Source organism: Bos indicus x Bos taurus, chromosome 1 (genome assembly GCF_003369695.1).
Source record: "Bos indicus x Bos taurus breed Angus x Brahman F1 hybrid chromosome 1, Bos_hybrid_MaternalHap_v2.0, whole genome shotgun sequence".
Lineage (NCBI taxonomy): Eukaryota > Metazoa > Chordata > Mammalia > Artiodactyla > Bovidae > Bos > Bos indicus x Bos taurus.
This window is the reverse complement of record NC_040076.1, coordinates 111,550,084-111,568,309: the sequence shown is the minus strand read 5'-3', so window position 1 is coordinate 111,568,309 and position 18,226 is coordinate 111,550,084. Positions and strand designations below refer to the sequence as shown.

At 40.9% G+C, this 18,226-nt stretch overlaps 1 protein-coding gene across 9 annotated transcripts in view; it reads right to left on the bottom strand.

Annotated features, from left to right (window-relative positions):
- The window catches only part of PLCH1 (phospholipase C eta 1), a 253,565-nt gene that overhangs the window by 39,580 nt on the left and 195,759 nt on the right, over positions 1 to 18,226 (bottom strand). For all 9 annotated transcript variants that reach the window (XM_027543071.1, XM_027543077.1, XM_027543032.1 and 6 more), the window contains one exon: positions 2,658 to 2,819. In XM_027543071.1, coding sequence (XP_027398872.1) covers positions 2,658 to 2,819 — 162 coding nt within the window. The remainder of the gene's footprint in view (positions 1 to 2,657; positions 2,820 to 18,226) is intronic.

Genomic DNA, 18,226 nt, shown 5'->3' with positions numbered 1-18,226 from the left:
GTAAAGGATGAGATTTCATTGCTACTTTATGTCAGGGATCTCCAGGAAAAAGATGGCAGAGTAGCACACTCTACTGCACTGCTGGGTGCTGATCCGGGGGGAACGAAGCTGACGTGAGTGTCGTCCTGAACCCCACAGCATGTTCTCAGGCTTGGCTTCACATATGCATATGTATCTGACACAGACAGACTTCTCTCAACAGTAACCTGTCTTTGCTTGCCCACTGAGTCAAAACCATATTTGAAAAACTAACACGACAGCAGGGTTAAAAAATCTTAACACTTTGTAGTCAGTTTAAGTCACAGGCTCCATTTACTTTATGCAAGTCTAATGCATTCTTGCAGTCACCCAGATTTAAGGGAGAGTAAAAAACAAGAAAAAGGAGGATGAGCTTTGTTCTACCATATATCTGAAATATGAAGTCCCCTGCCATCTTACTTGATGAGGAAATTACCATTAGGATCTCTTCTATAAAAGAAAGATGAACCTGTTTTGTCTCTTCACAAATCTCTAAGACCTGCTGTTGCCTTTCCAGTTGGGATGATCCAGGATGGAGCAAAGACTTCTCCAAAAGCATAAGGGGAAGTGATTGGTCCAGATTAGCCAAAGAGAGTTCACCAGGAACAAGAAGCAGAAAAATCAAGCTGGGCAAACCAAATGTGATTTAACAGACATTTGTGTGGTTGAAAATAGAGGCTGGAGGCCAGGGAGGAAGGGGTGAGGCTTACAGCTATTTACAGAAATGTTTAAGAAAACACAAAACTGTATGATAAACTGTAGGGCAGTGATGCTGTAATTGACATTCTGTTTGTCCCCCAACAATTCATTCTGCCCATCCAGCATGGAGTTTCAGAAGTACCAGTTCCAGGGATAAGTGATCATTGGCATCAGCAAGCCAATGTTATCCTATGCCCATGCTGATTTACTGTTCCAAGGAGAACACATACACAAGGTCACAGGGATCAGCTCAGGGGTCATCAAATGAGCTAAGCTGCCCGTCCAGAAGTCAGTACAAATTCTGGTTTGTTGGATGAGGCATATCCACTGTTTCACTCTCTCCAGGCTTGGACCAAGAAACACATAGTTCAGGGGCCTGCTGGCAGTCACCCTGCAACCACCAGGAGAGGGGAAAACTGACAGGGGATAATGCTAATTACATGGTAGCTAGAACAGAAGACATGTCTTTGATGACCCTGCTTAGCCTCTGAATTAAGCCCACCTTGAAGGCCATTCTGCAAATGAACTTGCCACTTACCTAACCCAACATCTTTCTTCATTATTTAAGCCATTTTGAATGAGGTTTTTCTATGTTTGGAAGCAAAGCAGACCTGAGAATCAACAAGATGTTTGAATGGCTGGACTTCTGTAGGGTCTAGAAAGTAACCACCAATGCTGAGTGGTCACTCAGATCCAAGGGTAATGATCTTCCCTCTGCTGGGGCATGCTGAGCCCTGGAGGACAGACAGCAGTAGCAGGGGAGGCCTTTGCTATCAGCTTAGCCAGAGACCACATGGATCTCCTTTGAGCCAGAATAAATGCCCTCAATGTCCTGCCATGATAACATCAATAAACCCACCATCTCTTTCCCTTGCCCATTTGTACTTTATCAGGAGGAAGAATAAAAATCTCACCCAGAGCCTAAACCATTCATTCATTCAACAACTATGCATGAGGGTCATAACAAGTCCCAGGCACTAGACAAGTCAGAAAAATAATGGTTATCAAGACTGACATGGTTCCTGCCTTCATGAGATCTTATAGTCTAGTTGAGAAGATCAATATTGAACAAGTAATTGCAAATAAACTTCTTTAAAAAGAAGATACAGCAGACTACCATCAACAATATAAAAGGGATAACTAACGTAATCTAGGGGTCAAGGCAAGACTTATTCAGAATACCACATAGATGCTGGAATCTAAAAGCCTAAGTAGAAGTTAGCTAGAGTAGATGTGGGAATGGAGTGTTTCAAGTAGAGAAAACGGAAAGTGAGGAAGACCAAGGCAGTTAGATGATTGTGGCTGGTGTGACAATTGTGGATGGTGGTGTGACAGGGGAAATGGGGAGATATGAGACTGGAGAGGTAGGTGAGAATGCAATTATGTGGGTCCTTGAAAGCCCTGTTAAACAGTCTGTCATTTATCCCAAGCATAACAGGAAGCCACTGAAAAATTCTGAACAGTGGAGTGACATGATCAGATTTGCATTTTTAAAATCTTTTGCTGATTTCAGAGAGGAGGTTAGATTGAAAGAGGGCAAGAGAAGTCTAAGTGAGAGTTGACATTAGCCTGAATGAGGACATGCCATAGAGAAGAGAGGTGGACAGATACACATTTAGGAGGTGTGATCAATAGGGCATGGAGGCCGCCTGAATGAGCCCTCAACCTCACCTGAGCACTCACCGAGGGGTGACTGCAGGGACATGGGGCTTTGTCCCAAGGATCCAGTGAAGCAGGTCTACCCCAACCCATGCCCTTTAATCTATTATTCACTATTTCTAACATCATTTTGCAGGAGGAGACTTTCATTTTTCCCACAATATAAGGGCAGAAATGGAAGAAACTGGAGAAGCATTCCAAAAAGAGACAGATGATCAGAAACAAAGCATGAGGTGCTTTCTTTTTCCTGTTGAGGACAAGCACAAGAGGGAATTGTATACCTGCTTCAGGTGTGCATTTAAGCCTTCATGCGTGGCCTTCAGGAGTGCCCTCACTGTGAAACTATCAGGATCTTCCTTGTCTCGAATTTGAGATTCTTTTAACAGCGACTCCAGTTTTTTCCTTATGAAAGATTCCACCTGATGCTCAGTGGTCCCATTATTCTGCAAAGAATTAAGCAATGGAAATCATGTCTCTTAAGAAACACAGAGTCACTTAGAACGCACCCTTCACTCAAACCAGCATTGCTGCTATAATTTCTCTCTCAACTACCCGTAAGGAGTTAAGCTTATTGTACCAGTTTTGTCCATCTCCCGCCAGCCCTCCACCAATCCCATAAAATAATGATGACTATGGCTGCATTCAACTTTCAGTAACCTTATAGTGTTATCCTCATTTCCATTTCAGAGATATAGAATCTGATGCTTAGAGAAATTAAATAAGTTGCTCCAGGTTACAAAGCCAGTAAGTAACTGAGGCAGGATTCAAACTCAGGTCTTTTGGAGACTAGGTTTTCTACATCTATTGGGTTGACTGAAAAGCGTGTTTGGATTTTTCCATACGATGTTCTGGAAAAACCTGAACAAACATTTTGGCCAACCCAATACACAGGTAAATTTGAGCAAGCATATGCTACTTAAATCGCTTCCTTCACTGAGGGGAAAAGAGTGCTGTAGAAATCTCTGGAAGCAAGGATTATTCTGAGATAAAATTTCTTTCCTATCTCTGCACCCCTATGTAATTGGAGGGAACTCACTATTGACCTGTGCCATGACTAGGCACTGTAATTACTTTAAGATGACAACTAACTTCAACTGTTTTGGATAAAAAAGATCTGCTTGTGTCCAGATAACTTGTACAATTTTTAGATGATCAAGGGACTCAGATTTCCTAGAAGTCTGCTTAGCAGCACAGCTTTGTGGTTCCTTGTTTTACCTGAAGCTAATGGCCCAAGCTCTGCCCACCTCTCCTCTCCTTCTCAGCTCCTAACCCCTCTCCCAGTGTCCAACATTCTTCTGTGAACTCTTCAACCACTTGTTAGAGGCCAACGCATCCAAAGGTAAGGAATACTTCTCCACCAAAACAATTCCCCTAGTCCTCACTAAAAGTTTAAGACCCATTTTTTTCTGCTTGCAAATTTGTTACTAAGAGGTTATTATACTTAAAATACAGAACAGGCAGTTTTTCAGTAATAACATTCATTTTCACAAAATCTTATAACGGCAAAGCAATATAAATACAAAGGGAAATTGGAGGGGAAAAAAGGCTACATCAGGAGAGGTTATTGAATTTCCCTATATTAACATCACATGTATGAATATCTTTAATATACCCAGTGAATGAGGCACTAGAGGCCCTCAGGTCCTGCAGGAGATGCAGAGATGGAAAAGAGCTGGCCCTTGACATCAGCAAAGACCGCATTAGGCTAACAAAGGCATGTCCTCAAATAACCTACCCTGGTCTGCACAGCTGCCTGCAAAAGGCACAAATGACCACACAACAGTGGTTCTGAGAAGGAACATGGCATTTTTGCCCTAGTGACCACAAAGACCTCATAGAAAGGTGGGGTAGGGGGGGACTCTGTATGGCAACTAAAACTTCAATAGTGATGAAGAGATGGGCTTTCCTATAACCCATCATTCTAGTAAAGATTTTATATTAGCAAAGTGTGTTTTATGAACACAGGAACAGCTTTGTTTTCATGGAGCAGAAGTTCATGAAGGAAGTGTGAAGTGAAAGTCGCTCAGTCATGTCCAACTCTTTGAGACCCCATGGACTATACAGTCCGTGGAATTCTCCAGGCCAGAATACCGGAGAGGGTAGCCATTCCCTTCTCCAGGGGATCTTCCAACCCAGGAATTGAACCCAGGTCTCCTGCATTGCAGGCGGATTCTTTACTGGCTAAGTCACCAGGGAAGCCCAAGAATACTGGAGTGAGTAGCCTATCCCTTCTCCAGCAGATCTTCCCAACCCAGGAATCCAACCAGAGTCTCCTGCATTGCAGGCGGATTCTTTACCAACTGAGCTACCAAGGAAGTCCCCATGAAGGAGGGTAATGGTGGATAAAACTGCAAAAGTACTTTGGGGCCAGGCTGTGGAGACACCTGAAAGCCAGTGGTCAAGAGGTATGGAGTTGCTGAGAGACTCTGAGTAGACAAGTGTCTGGATCACATTGTAGAACTAATATTAACCAGGCAGCGTGTGCAGAAAGATGAAAGATAACTATAGCGGAAACCCAGGCACATCAGTTCCCACTACAAGCATTAAGGTCAATGTGCTGGTGGGGGATTTAATAAAGATGACAGAGTCTGAGAGCATTTTGCATAAAACAAACACATACTGAGCTGTTACATGCAAGATGAAAGCATTGATAATGCACAATCCCACTGTCATAGAACTCTCAGTGTCACCGAGGAGACAGACACGTCAGTGGATAATTACATAACAGGTGCAAGTAGGGTGACAGATGTAAGGGGTTTCATGGGTGTGAGGAGGAGGGCCACTGCCCCCAGCCTTGGGAATGCAGCAGAGACTTCCAGGGGCAGAGGACACTGGAGCCAGGTCTTAAAAGATGTGTGCGCCCGTGGCTGATTCATGATGATATATGGCAGAAGCTAGCACAACATTGTAAAGAAATTATCCTCCAATAAAATTCTTTTTTTAAATGCAAAAAATAAAAAAGAAGAGTGTATTAGGTTCCTGTGGCTGCTGTAATAAATTACCTGGTAGCTTAAAGTCAAGAGATGTTTATTTTCTCACAGCATCAGAGGACAGAACTATGAAAGCAAGCTATTGTCAGGGCTACATTCAGCCTCTTATAATCTCTAAGGGGAAAATCCTTCCGTACTTCTTTCATTTTATGGTGGTGCCAAGCTTTCTTTGGCTCATGGCAGCAGAACTCTAGCCTCTTCCTCTGTCTTCACATGGCCTTTGGTGTGTCCCCACTCCTAACATTAATAAAAGGTGGCTGCTTTCCAGTACTCTTGCCTGGAAAATCCCATGGATGGAGGAGCCTGGTGGGCTGCAGACCATGGGATGGCTGAGGGTGGGACACGACTGAGCGACTTCACTTTTACTTTTCACTCTCATGCATTGGAGAAGGAAATGGCAACCCACTCCAGTGTTCTTGCCTAGAGAATTCCAGGGACGGGGGAGCCTGGTGGGCTGCCGTGTATGGGGTCGCACAGAGTCGGACACGACTGAAGTGACTTAGCAGCAGCAGCAGCAGAGTTAATCTAGAATGATCTTATTTCTAGATTCTTAACCTAGTTACATCTACAGAGACTCTTTTTCCAATTAAGGTCATAGTCATAAGTACCAGAGAGTAGGACTTAGACACATCTTTTGGTGGCCACAAATCATTCCAATGTGAGCAAAAGCCTAGAGAAAACAGTATCAGTGAGAACTAGTAACCACATGAACATGGAGAAAATACTGAGGACACCGATGAAACAGCTAAGACTTTATACATTGTATTGTGGCTCACAAAGCATGGTTATATGACAATGCTTCCTTTGAGCTGTGTAAGACCCTTTAAGGCTGTGTAGGTCTAGTCCAGTTTTAATCATAAGAGTACAGGCAGAAAGATTCAATGACTTGTCCAAACACACATGAAGTGTGTGAGTTGGAGCCTAAGACTTCCAATTCGAAATTCTGTGTATTTCACTACATGGTGCTGCAGAAAAAGATAAGTTCTACTGTTAGAGAAAAAGACAAATTTCTGAGTGAAATTAATCATGAACAGGCTCATATTTTAGATAATCTTTTTTCCTATGTGACACCTGGGAATAGATCATCACAAATCTACTGGAGAAAAACAGTAGGTTTCACTTAAGGTCAGAAATGAATCTGAGAAAGGAAGTTCAGGTCTCAAAGTACCAATACGTTTCATCAAGTAACCCAAAGTCTGCAAGGAACACATGTGTTGGAAGGTCCAAAGGAGAAAGTGTGTAAGAGCATGAGTGTGCTCAGTGTTACACAAACACTCCCCAATAAGCATCAGCTTCCTTCCCCGGCTCAGGGATATGTGAGGAGTTGGAGACAATGAGGAGATGAACTGTGGCAGTTATGCCCAAACACTTTTACCAGCAGCAAACAAGGCTGAAAATACAAAGCTGGGGCGATGGGGCTGGTGAAATAATGAATACTTAATACAAAGGCTATAATTATTCATTTCACATCCTCTCAACATTTGGAGCAGCTGAAGGAATGATATTTCTGCCTGTTGGTCTTTTCCTTCCCTGTGATTTACAGCACTGAGAATAAATAAATGTGTGGCTGAGGTTTCACTAGTATATTATCAATACTGAAGGAAAGCTGAGATGGACACTTGACCTGGTGACTTGTCAGCCACTCTGCAGATGCTGCAGGGACCAGAGCAGAAAGTCATGCCTCTTGCTCTTTTGTTCCCTGAGCCCACAAGGGAGAGAGGATGCTGCAGGAGGAATAGGGAGAGGGGAGGGCAGACCTTCAATATGGTCTGGGGTAGTTTCCACCTGAGCCCCAGTCGGGCTTCCTAATTGCCATTTCTGAGAAGTAAATATGCTGCTGCTGCTTCAGCCGTGTCCAACTCTGTGCGACCCCAGAGACGGCAGCCCACTGGGCTCCCCCGTCTCTGGGATTCTCCAGGCAAGAACACTGGAGTGGGTTGCCATTTCCTTCTCCAATGCAGGAAAGTGAAAAGTGAAAGTGAAGTTGCTCAGTCGTGTCCAAATCTTAGCGATCCCACGGACTGCAGCCCACCAGGCTCCTCCGTACATGGGATTTTCCAGGCAAGAGTACTGGAGTGGGGTGCCATTGCCTTCTCCAGAAGTAAATATGACCTAGGAATATTGACCACAAATAAGAAATCAAACACAAAACACATTTTTGTTTCATCTCCAGGGTACTATGAAAGTGACTGGAAAAAGAGAGAGCTGACCACTTCCAGGCTGGGGAGCAGCCAGAAGCAGGAGGGAGTCGGATAGAGGGCTGCCCTGTAAAGAGAAACTCCCTCAGACACCGGTGCTCACCTGGGCTGCACATTGGAATCGCCAGGGACCACAGCCCAGACTGAAGACACAGAATCTCTGGGCTGGGACCAGTGCAGTGGGATTTTTGAAAGCTTCCCCGTCATTCCAATGTGCAGCCAAAGTTGAAGGCCTCGACTTTAAAAACAAAAAGCAAAAACACTGGAATATCTCACCATCCCCAAATGTCTTTTCCCCTCTCTGGACTAGAGCCGCAGACAGGAAGGATAATACCTTAGCTGCCCTTTGTGACAGCCTTAGAGCTCTCCAAGCTGGTTACCTGAGTGTCGGGCTGAAGAGCAGCGTCCTCTTAGCTATCCGAGGCTCTGCAATTACTCCTGTCCTCTCCTGCCTGCTCCTTTAGCTCCCATTGAAACACCTTCTTCTGCTCAGGACTTACATTAGCAATAATCATGACACAGCTGCTATTCTTGTTACTGATTTTAGCTAACATTTATTGAGTATAAATTATGTGCCAGGCACTATTCTGAGTTCTTTACTGAGTATGAACTTAACTCAGCCATCATGATAATCATTTTCCTTTTTTTTCCTTCAGTTAAACAGAAATTTCATTCCTTTAGTACATAGTAAGTCAAAATTATGCAGAGGATAAGAGTGGCTGATATTTCCAACCAGGAAAAGTCACTATTCCCTTTTAAAAATTGAAGTACAGTTGGTTTACAGTATTATATTAGTTTCAGAATGGGAAAAAATATTTGCAAACAATGCAACCGACAAGAGATAAATCTCCAAAATATACAAACAGTTCATGTAGCTCACTACCAAAAAAAAAAAAAAAACCCTATCAAAAAATGGGCAGAAGCACTTTGGAAAATAGTATGGAGGTTCCTCAGAAAACTAAAACTAGAATTACCATATGATCCAGCAATCTCACTCCTAGGCATATATCCAGACAAAACTATAATTGAAAAGATACACACACCCTATGTTCATAACAGCAGTATTCACAATAGCCAAGACCTGGAAGCAACCTAAATGTCCATCAACAAAGGAACAGATAAAGATGTGGTACATGTATACAATGAAATACTACTCCGCTATAAAAAAGAATGAAATAATACCATTTGCAGCAACATGGATGCAACTAGAGGTTATTATACTAAGCAGTGTAACAAGACAAATACCATATGATATCACTTATTGTGATATCTAAATTATGACACAAATGACCCTATCTGTGAAATGGAATCAGGGACACAGAGAACAGATGGGCAGTTGCTAAGGGGGAGGAGAAGGGGGGTTTGGAATTAGCAAACAAATTTTTGCTTTGGTGGGAACAGGAGGGAAGGATTGGGAGTGGGAGTTTGGAATTAGCAGATACAAATTGATATATATAGAATGAATAAACAACAAGATCCTGGGATTTCCCTGGCTGTCCAGTGGTTAAGACTCCATGCTTCCACTGCAGGGGATGTGGCTTTGATCCTTAATCAGGGAACTAGGATCCTGCATGCTGCACAACATGGCCAAAAAATTTAAGAAAGAAAAACCCAAGTTCTACTACACAGCACAGGGAACTAAGATTACCATACTAAGTAAATCAAACAGAGAAAGATGAATATCATATGTATCAATTGACTGACTGATACAATAGGCTCTTATAATACAGAGCCGATTGACTGATACCATATGGGAATCTAAAATAAGGATACAAATGAATTTATTTAGTTTGGGATTAGCAGATTTAAACTGATATATGTAGATATACAACAAGGTCCTGGGACTTTCCTGGCAGTCCAGGTCTAAATAAGCTCTGTTTCCAAATTTATTTAGAAAACAGAAAGGGACTCACAGACAGAAAATAAACTTGTGGTTACCAAAAGGGAAAGGTGTCCTGGGGGAAGGATAAATTAGGAGGCTGGGATTAACAGATACACACTACTATATATAAAATAGATAATCAACAGGGACTATACATCTTAGAGAACTCTACTCAACACTTGGTGTGTAACCTACAAGTGAAAAAAAATCTGAAAAACATATATATATGTATAACTGAATTATATGGTACCTCTAATTTTTTTTAATTTATTTATTTTAATTAGAGGCTAATTACTTTACAATATTGTATTGGTTTTGCCATACATCAACATGAATCCACCACAGGTGTACACACGTTCCCAATCCTGAACCCCCTTCCCATCTCCCTCCCCATACCATCCCTCTGGGTCGTCCCAGTGCACCAGCCCCAAGCATCCTGTATCCTGCATCGAACCTGGACTGGCAATTCGTTTCTTATATGATATTATACATGTTTTAATGCCATTCTCCCAAATCATCCCCCCCACCTCCCACAGAGTCCAAAAGACTGTTTTATACATCTGTGTCTCTTTTACTGTCTCGCATACAGGGTTATCGTTACCATATTTCTAAATTCCATATATATGCGTTAGTACACCGTATTGGTGTTTTTCTTTCTGGCTTACTTCACTCTGTATAATCGGCTCCAGTTTCAACCACTTCATTAGAACTGATTCAAATGTATTCTTTTTAATGGCTGAGTAATACTCCATTGTGTATATGTACCACTGCTTTCTTATCCATTCATCTGCTGATGGACATCTAGGTTTCCTCCATGTCCTGGCTATTATAAACAGTGCTGCGATGAACATTGGGGTACACGTGTCTCTTTCCCTTCTGGTTTCCTCAGTATGTATGCCCAGCAGTGGGATTGCTGGGTCGTATGGCAGTTCTATTTACAGTTTTTTAAGGAATCTCCACACTGTTCTCCAAAGTGGCTGTACTAGTTTGCATTCCCACCAACAGTGTAAGAGGGTTCCCTTTTCTCCACATCCTCTCCAGCATTTATTGCTTGTAGACTTTTGGATCACAGCCATTCTGACTGGCATGAAATGGTACCTCATTGTGGTTTTGATTTGCATTTCTCTGATAATGAGTGATGTTGAGCATCTTTTATGTGTTTGTTAGCCATCTGTATGTCTTCTTTGGAGAAATGTCTATTTAGTTCCTTGGCCTATTTTTTTATTGGGTCGTTTATTTTTCTGGAATTGGGCTGCAGGAGTTGCTTGTATATTTTTGAGGTTAGTTGTTTGTCAGTTGCTTCATTTGCTATTATTTTCTCCCATTCTGAAGGCTGTCTTTTCACCTTGCTTATAGTTTCTTTTGTTGTGCAGAAGCTTTTAATTTTAATTAGATCCCATTTGTTTATTTTTGCTTTTATTTCCAATATTCTGGGAGGTGGGTCATAGAGGATCCTGCTGTGATATATGTCGGAAAGTGTTTTGCCTATGTTCTCCTCTAGGAGTTTTAGAGTTTCTGGTCTTACATTGAGATCTTTAATCCATTTTGAGTTTATTTTTGTGTATGGTGTTAGAAAGTGTTCCAGTTTCATTCTTTTACAAGCGGTTGACCAGTTTTCCCAGCACCACTTGTTAAAGAGATTGTCTTTTCTCCATTGTATATTTTTGCCTCCTTTGTCAAAGATAAGGTGTCCATAGGTGCATGGATTTATCTCTGGGCTTTCTATTTTGTTCCATTGATCTATATTTCTATCTTTGTGCCAGTACCATACTGTCTTGATTACTGTGGCTTTGTAGTAGTGCCTGAAGTCAAGCAGGTTGATTCCTCCAGTTCCATTCTTCTTTCTCAAGACTGCTTTGGCTATTCGAGGTTTTTTGTATTTCCATACAAATTGTGAAATTGCTCTAGCTCTGTGAAAAATACCGTTGGTAGCTTGATAGGGATTGCATTGAATCTATAGATTGCTTTGGGTAGTATACTCATTTTCACTATATTGATTCTTCCAATCCATGAACATAGTATATTTCTCTATCTATTAGTGTCCTCTTTGATTTCTTTCACCAGTGTTTTATAGTTTTCTATATATAGGTCTTTAGTGTCTTTAGGTAGATATATTCCTAAGTATTTATTTAAGGAACCTCTGTACTGTTTTGCATAATGGCTGCACCAATCTACAGTACATGACCCGTGAACTTTGAGATGTTCAAGCTGGTTTTAGAAAAGGCAGAGGAACCAGAGATCAAATTGCCAATATCTGATGGATTATTGAAAAAACAAGAGAGTTCCAGAAAAACATCTATTTCTGCTTTATTGACTATGCCAAAGACTTTGACTGTGTGGACCACAACAAACTGCAGAAATTTTTCAAAGAGATGGGAATACCAGACTACCTGACCTACCTCTTGAGAAACCTATATGCAGGTCAGGAAGCAATAGTTAGAACTGGACATGGAACAACAGACTGGTTCCAAATTGGGAAAGGAGTATGTCAAGGCTATATATTGTCACCCTGCTTATTTAACTTATATGCAAAGTAGATCATGAGAAATGCTGGGCTGGAAGAAGCACAAGCTAGAATCAAGATTGCCAGGAGAAATATCAATAACCTCAGATATGCAGATGACACCACCCTTATGGCAGAAAGTGAAAAAGAACTAAAAAGCTTCTTGATGAAAGTGAAAGAGGAGACTGAAAAAGTAGGCTTATGTTCAACATTCAGAAAACTAAGATAATGGCATCTGGTCCCATCACTTCAAGGCAAATAGAAGGGGAAACAGTGAGAGACTTTATTTTTTTGGGCTCCAAAATCAGTGGAGATGGTGACTGCAGCCATGAAATTAAAAGATGCTTACTCCTTGGAAGGAAAGTTATGACTAACCTAGACAGCATATTAAAAAGCAGAGACATTACTTTGCCAACAAAGGTCCGTCTAGTCAAAGCTATGGTTTTTCCAGTAGTCATGTATGGATGTGAGAGTTGGACTATAAAGAAAGATGAGTGCCGAAAAATTGATACTGTTGAACTGGGGTGTTGGAGAAGACTCTTGAGAGTCCCTTGGACAGCAAGGAGATCCAACCAGTCCATTCTAAAGGAAATCAGTCCTAAATATTCACTGGCAGGACTAGTGTTGAAGCTGAAACTCCAAAACTTTGGCCACCTGATGTGAAGAACTGACTCATTTGAAAAGAGCCTGATGCTGGGAAAGATTGAGGGCAAGAGGAGAAGGGGACAACAGAGGATGAGATGGTTGGATGGCATCACCGACTCAGTGGACATGAGTTGAGTAAACTCCAGGAGTTGGTGATGGACAAGGAAGCCTGGAGTGCTGCAGTCCATAGGGTCACAAAGAGTTAGACATGACTGAGGGACTGAACTGAACTGCACCAATTTACATTCCCATCAACAGTGTAGGAGTCGCTAGGAGTCAGACATGACTGAGCGACTTCACTTTCATGCATTGGAGAAGGAAATGGCAACCCACTCCAGTGTTCTTGCCTGGAGAATCCCAGGGATGGGGGAGCCTGGTGGGCTGCTGTCTATGGGGTCACAATGACAGAGTTGGACACGACTGAAGCAACTTAGCAGCAGCAGCAGCAGCAACAGTGTAGGAAAGCTCCCCTTTATCCACTACCTCTCTACCATTTATTGTAGGGTTTGTTTTTTTTTTTATGATGGTCATTCTGACTGGTGTGAAGTGACACTTCATTGTAGTTTTGATCTACATTTCTCTAATAATCAGTGATGTTGAGCATCTTTTCATGTGACTCTTGGCCATCTGTATGTCTTCTTTGGAGAAATGTCTCTTTAGATATTCTGTCCACTTTTTAATTGGGTTGTTTGTTTTTTTAACATTGAGCTACATGAGCTGTTTGTATATTTTGGTGATTAATCCCTTGTCAGTCAATTTATTTGCAAATACCTTCTCCTATTCTGTGGGTTGTCTTTTTGTTTTGTTTATGGCTTTCTTTGCTGTGCAAAAGCTTTTAAGTTTAGTTAGGTCCCATTATTTATTTTTGCTTTTATTTTCATTACTCAAAGAGGTGGATCAAAAAAGATATTGCTGCGACTTCTGTGAGAGAGTATTCTTCCTATGATTTTCTCTAAAAGTTCTAAAGTATCCAATCTTACATTTAGGTACTTAATCTATTTTGAGTTTATTTTTGTGTATGGTGTTAGGGAGTATTCTAATTTCATTCTTTTACATGTATTAATAGCTGTCCAGCTTTCCAACCACCACTTATTAAACAGACTATCTTTTCTCCATTGTATATTCTTGCTTTCTTTGTCAGAGATTAGGTGACAATAGATGTGTTGTTTATCTCTGGACTTTCTATCCTATAGTTCCATTGACCTATATCTGAATAGAGAAATTGTATATTAGCATAGTGCTGGTACTAATAAGCTTTCAACAAATTTTTCACATTTAAAAGCTGAATTTAGCTTAGGTATAAAAAAATAACAGTACAATGACAGGCAAATAGCAAAAGGTAATGTTTCTTCGGAGCTATTAAGCATACATTCTAAAATATATTAGCAACCACTCTTTAGATACTTTAACAAAAAATACTGTTCAAAATGAATATGTCTGGGTTCATACATCTGTACATACATGTGAGTTTATATACAACAGTGTACCTCCATGCTTTGATATCTTCCCTGCTCCAATGATAGAAAAACAAAGAGAAAAGTCATAAGTTTATCAAAAAAATAAAATAAACAAGATCACTGCAGATCATAAATGTGTGAGCTCCATATCCACAGAGGGCAAAGGTGACCAAGACTTTAGCTTTTATAGTACAATAGAAACTAAAGGTGCTCCACACGCTTTGGGAGATTAGAGCTGGCCTCACAACACGAAACCAAGGTGGTGAAGAAAGCGGGAATGAAAGCCTTACGTATGGGCTTATGAGTGCTCAGTTGCTGCAGTCATGTCCAACTCTTTGCGACCCTATGGACTGTAGCCCTCCAGGCTCCTCTGTCCATGGGGATTCTCCAGGCAAGAATACTGGAATGGGTTGCCATGCCCTCCTCCGGGGGAATCTTTGCAACCCAGGGATTGAACCGGTGTCTCTTATGTCGCCTGTAATGGCAAGCAAATTCTTTACCACTAGCACCACCTAGGAAGCCCCTCACTTATAATAGGAAGCAATAAAAAAAAACTACTGTGAGGAAGATTTGAAATTGAATATCAAAAGAGTTAAGAATAAGAAGACAACCAAAATGTTCACTTGTCTGGTGACTGAATGGGAAATATCTTCAACGTCTCCAGTGGCAGGGAACTCCAATCAATCAATGTAAGGTCCAGTTAGGAACTTGGGACACAGGTAGGCTGTGTTTATATGTGTGGGTGCCAGGTGGAGTGGTGCGTAGAGTTCAAGTGGAAGCAATCTCCATACCACTAGAGAAGCACGTTAAATAGAGGAGGAGAATGGAAGCGGGAAAAAAATTCCACTGAAAACTGAACCTTCAACTCGAAATTCTAAAATTCATGTGGAAGACTAATGCTAAGATGAAGTGCCAAAAATACCAACACATGAAAAGGAAACTCACTTTGAATTAAATATGTTCAGATGCTCAAAGATAGAAAGAAATAGTCTCATAAAAAGAACAAGAAACTAAGAAGCCATAGAGTAAAATAAAAACAAGTATCTATGAAAAAACAATACAAAAATGTTATAAATCAAGTATATAGTCATTGAAATGAAAAGAATAGCCGGGGTAAACTCTAGATCAGACATAGCCAAAGAGATAATTAATGAATTGGAAAATAATACTATAGCTAGTACCCAGAATCAGCAGAGACATAAATAAAACATTAAAGAAAAATTGACAGATAATTAAGACAGAGAATAAACTAAGACTCGAACCTAAATCTAATTGTACTGCCAGAAAAAGAGAAATGATGAAATGGCATAAAAACAATATTCAAAGAAAAAATGGCTGAGATTTCTCTAGAATGAAAGAAAACATAAGTTCTCTAGTAAGAAGTGAACACTGAGTGCTAAGAAAAATAAACTCCCAGTCATTTACTAGTGAAGTCACAGAACATTTAGAATAGAAAGGGAAGATGAATTACCAACAAGGAATAATTGTAGAAAACAAGGTTACCAAGGGGGAACAAGGAGGAAAGAGATAAACTTGGAGACTGGGATTGACATATATACACTACTATATATAAAACAGATAACTAATTAAAATCTACTGTATAGCACAGGGAACTCTACTTAAAACTCTACCCATCTATATGGGAAAAGAATCTAAAACAGAGTGGATATATGCATATGTGTAACTGATTCACTTGCTGTATAGCAGAAACTAACACAACATTGTAAATCAACTGTGCTTCAATAAAAATTAAAGAAAACAAGGAATAGTTGAGTTCTCAGTAATAGTAATTTTCAGAAGATAATACCTTATAGTAATGCTGAAGAAGCTGAAGTTGAACGGCTCTATGAAGACCTACAACACCTTTTAGAACTAACACCCAAAAAAGATGTCCTTTTCATTATAGGAGACTGGAATGCAAAAGTAGGAAATCAAGAAACACCTGGAGTAACAGGCAAATTTGGCCTTGGAATATGGAACGAAGCAGGGCAAAGACTAAGAGAGTTTTGCCAAGAAAATGCACTGGTCATAACAAACACCCTCTTCCAACAACACAAGAGAAGACTCTATACATGGACGTCACCAGATGGTCAACATCGAAATCAGATTGATCATATTCCTTGCAGCCAAAGAGGGAGAAGCTCTATACAATCAGCAAAACAAGCCACAGGAGCTGACTGTGGCTCAGATCATGAACTCCTTATTGCCAAATTCAGACTTAAATTGAAGAAAGAAGGGAAAACCACTAGACCATTCAGGTATGACCTAAATCAAATCCCTTATGATTATACAGTGGAAGTGAGAAATAGATTTAAGGGCCTAGATCTGATAGAGTACCTGATGAACTACGGACTGAGGTTCGTGACATTGTACAGGAGACAGGGATCAAGACCGTCCCCATGGAAAAGAAATGCAAAAAAGCAAAATGGCTGTCTGGGGAGACCTTACAAATAGCTGTGAAAAGAAGAGAAGCAAAAAGCTAAGGAGAAAAGGAACGATATAAGCATCTGAATGCAGAGTTTCAAAGAATAGCAAGAAGAGATAAGAAAGCCTTCTTCGGCAATCAATGCAAAGAAATAGAGGAAAACAACAGAATGGGAAAGACTAGAGATTTCTTCAAGAAAATTAGAGATATCAAGGGAACATTTCATGCAAAGATGGGCTCGATAAAGGACAGAAATGGTATGGACCTAACAGAAGCAGAAGATATTAAGAAAAGATGGCAAGAATACACAGAAGAACTGTACAAAAAAGATCTTCAAGACCCAGATAATCACGATGGTGTGATCACTCACCTAGAGCCAGACATTCTGGAGTGTGAAGTCAAGTGGGCCTTAGGAAGCATCACTATGAACAAAGCTAGTAGAGATGATGGAATTCCAGTTGAGCTATTCCAAATCCTGAAAGATGATGCTGTGAAAGTGCTACACTCAATATGCCAGCAAATTTGGAAAACTCAGCAGTGGCCACAGAACTGGAAAAGGTCAGTTTTCATTCCAATCCCAAAGAAAGGCAATGCCAAAAAATGCTCAAACTACTGCACAATTGCACTCATCTCACACGCTAGTAAAGTAACGCTTGAAATTCTCCAAGCCAGGCTTCGGCAATATGTCAACCGTGAACTTCCTGATGTTCAAGCTGGTTTTAGAAAAGGCAGAGGAACCAGAGATAAAATTGCCAACATCTGCTGGATCATGGAAAAAGCAAGAGAGTTCCAGAAAAACATCTATTTCTGCTTTATTGACTATGCCAAAGCCTTTGACTATGTGGATCACAATAAACTGTGGAAAATTCTGAAAGAGATGGGAATACCAGACCACCTGATCTGCCTCTTGAGAAACCTATATGCAGGTCAGGAAGCAACAGTTAGAACTGGACATGGAACAACAGACTGGTTCCAAATAGGAAAAGAAGTACGTCAAGACTGTATTTTGTCACCCTGCATATTTAACTTATATGCAGAGTACATCATGAGAAACGCTGGACTGGAAGAAACACAAGCTGGAATCAAGATTGCTGGGAGAAATCTCAATAACCTCAGATATGCAGATGACACCACCCTTATGGCAGAAAGTGAAAAGGAACTCAAAAGCCTCTTGATGAAAGTGAAAGTGGAGAGTGAAAAAGTTGGCTTAAAGCTCAACATCCGGTCCCATCACTTCATGGGAAGTAGATGGGGAAACAGTGGAAATAGTGTCAGACTTTATTTTTTGGGTTCCAAAATCACTGCAGATGGTGACTGCAGCCATGAAATTAAAAGACGCTTACTCCTTGGAAGGAAAGTTATGATGAACCTAGAGAGCATATTCAAAAGCAAAGACATTACTTTGCCAACAAAGGTTCGTCTAGTCAAGGCTATGGTTTTTCCTGTGGTCATGTATGGATGTGAGAGTTGGACTGTGAAGAAGGCTGAGCGCCGAAGAATTGATGCTTTTGAACTGTGGTGTTGGAGAAGACTCTTGAGAGTCTCTTGGACTGCAAGGAGATCCAACCAGTCCAATCTGAAGGAGATCAGCCCTGGGATTTCTTTGGAAGGAATGATGCTAAAGCTGAAACTCCAGTACTTTGGCCACCTTGTGCGAAGAGTTGACTCACTGGAAAAGCCTCTGATGCTGGGGGGATTGGGGGCCAGAGGAGAAGGGGACGACAGAGGATGAGATGGCTGGATGGCATCA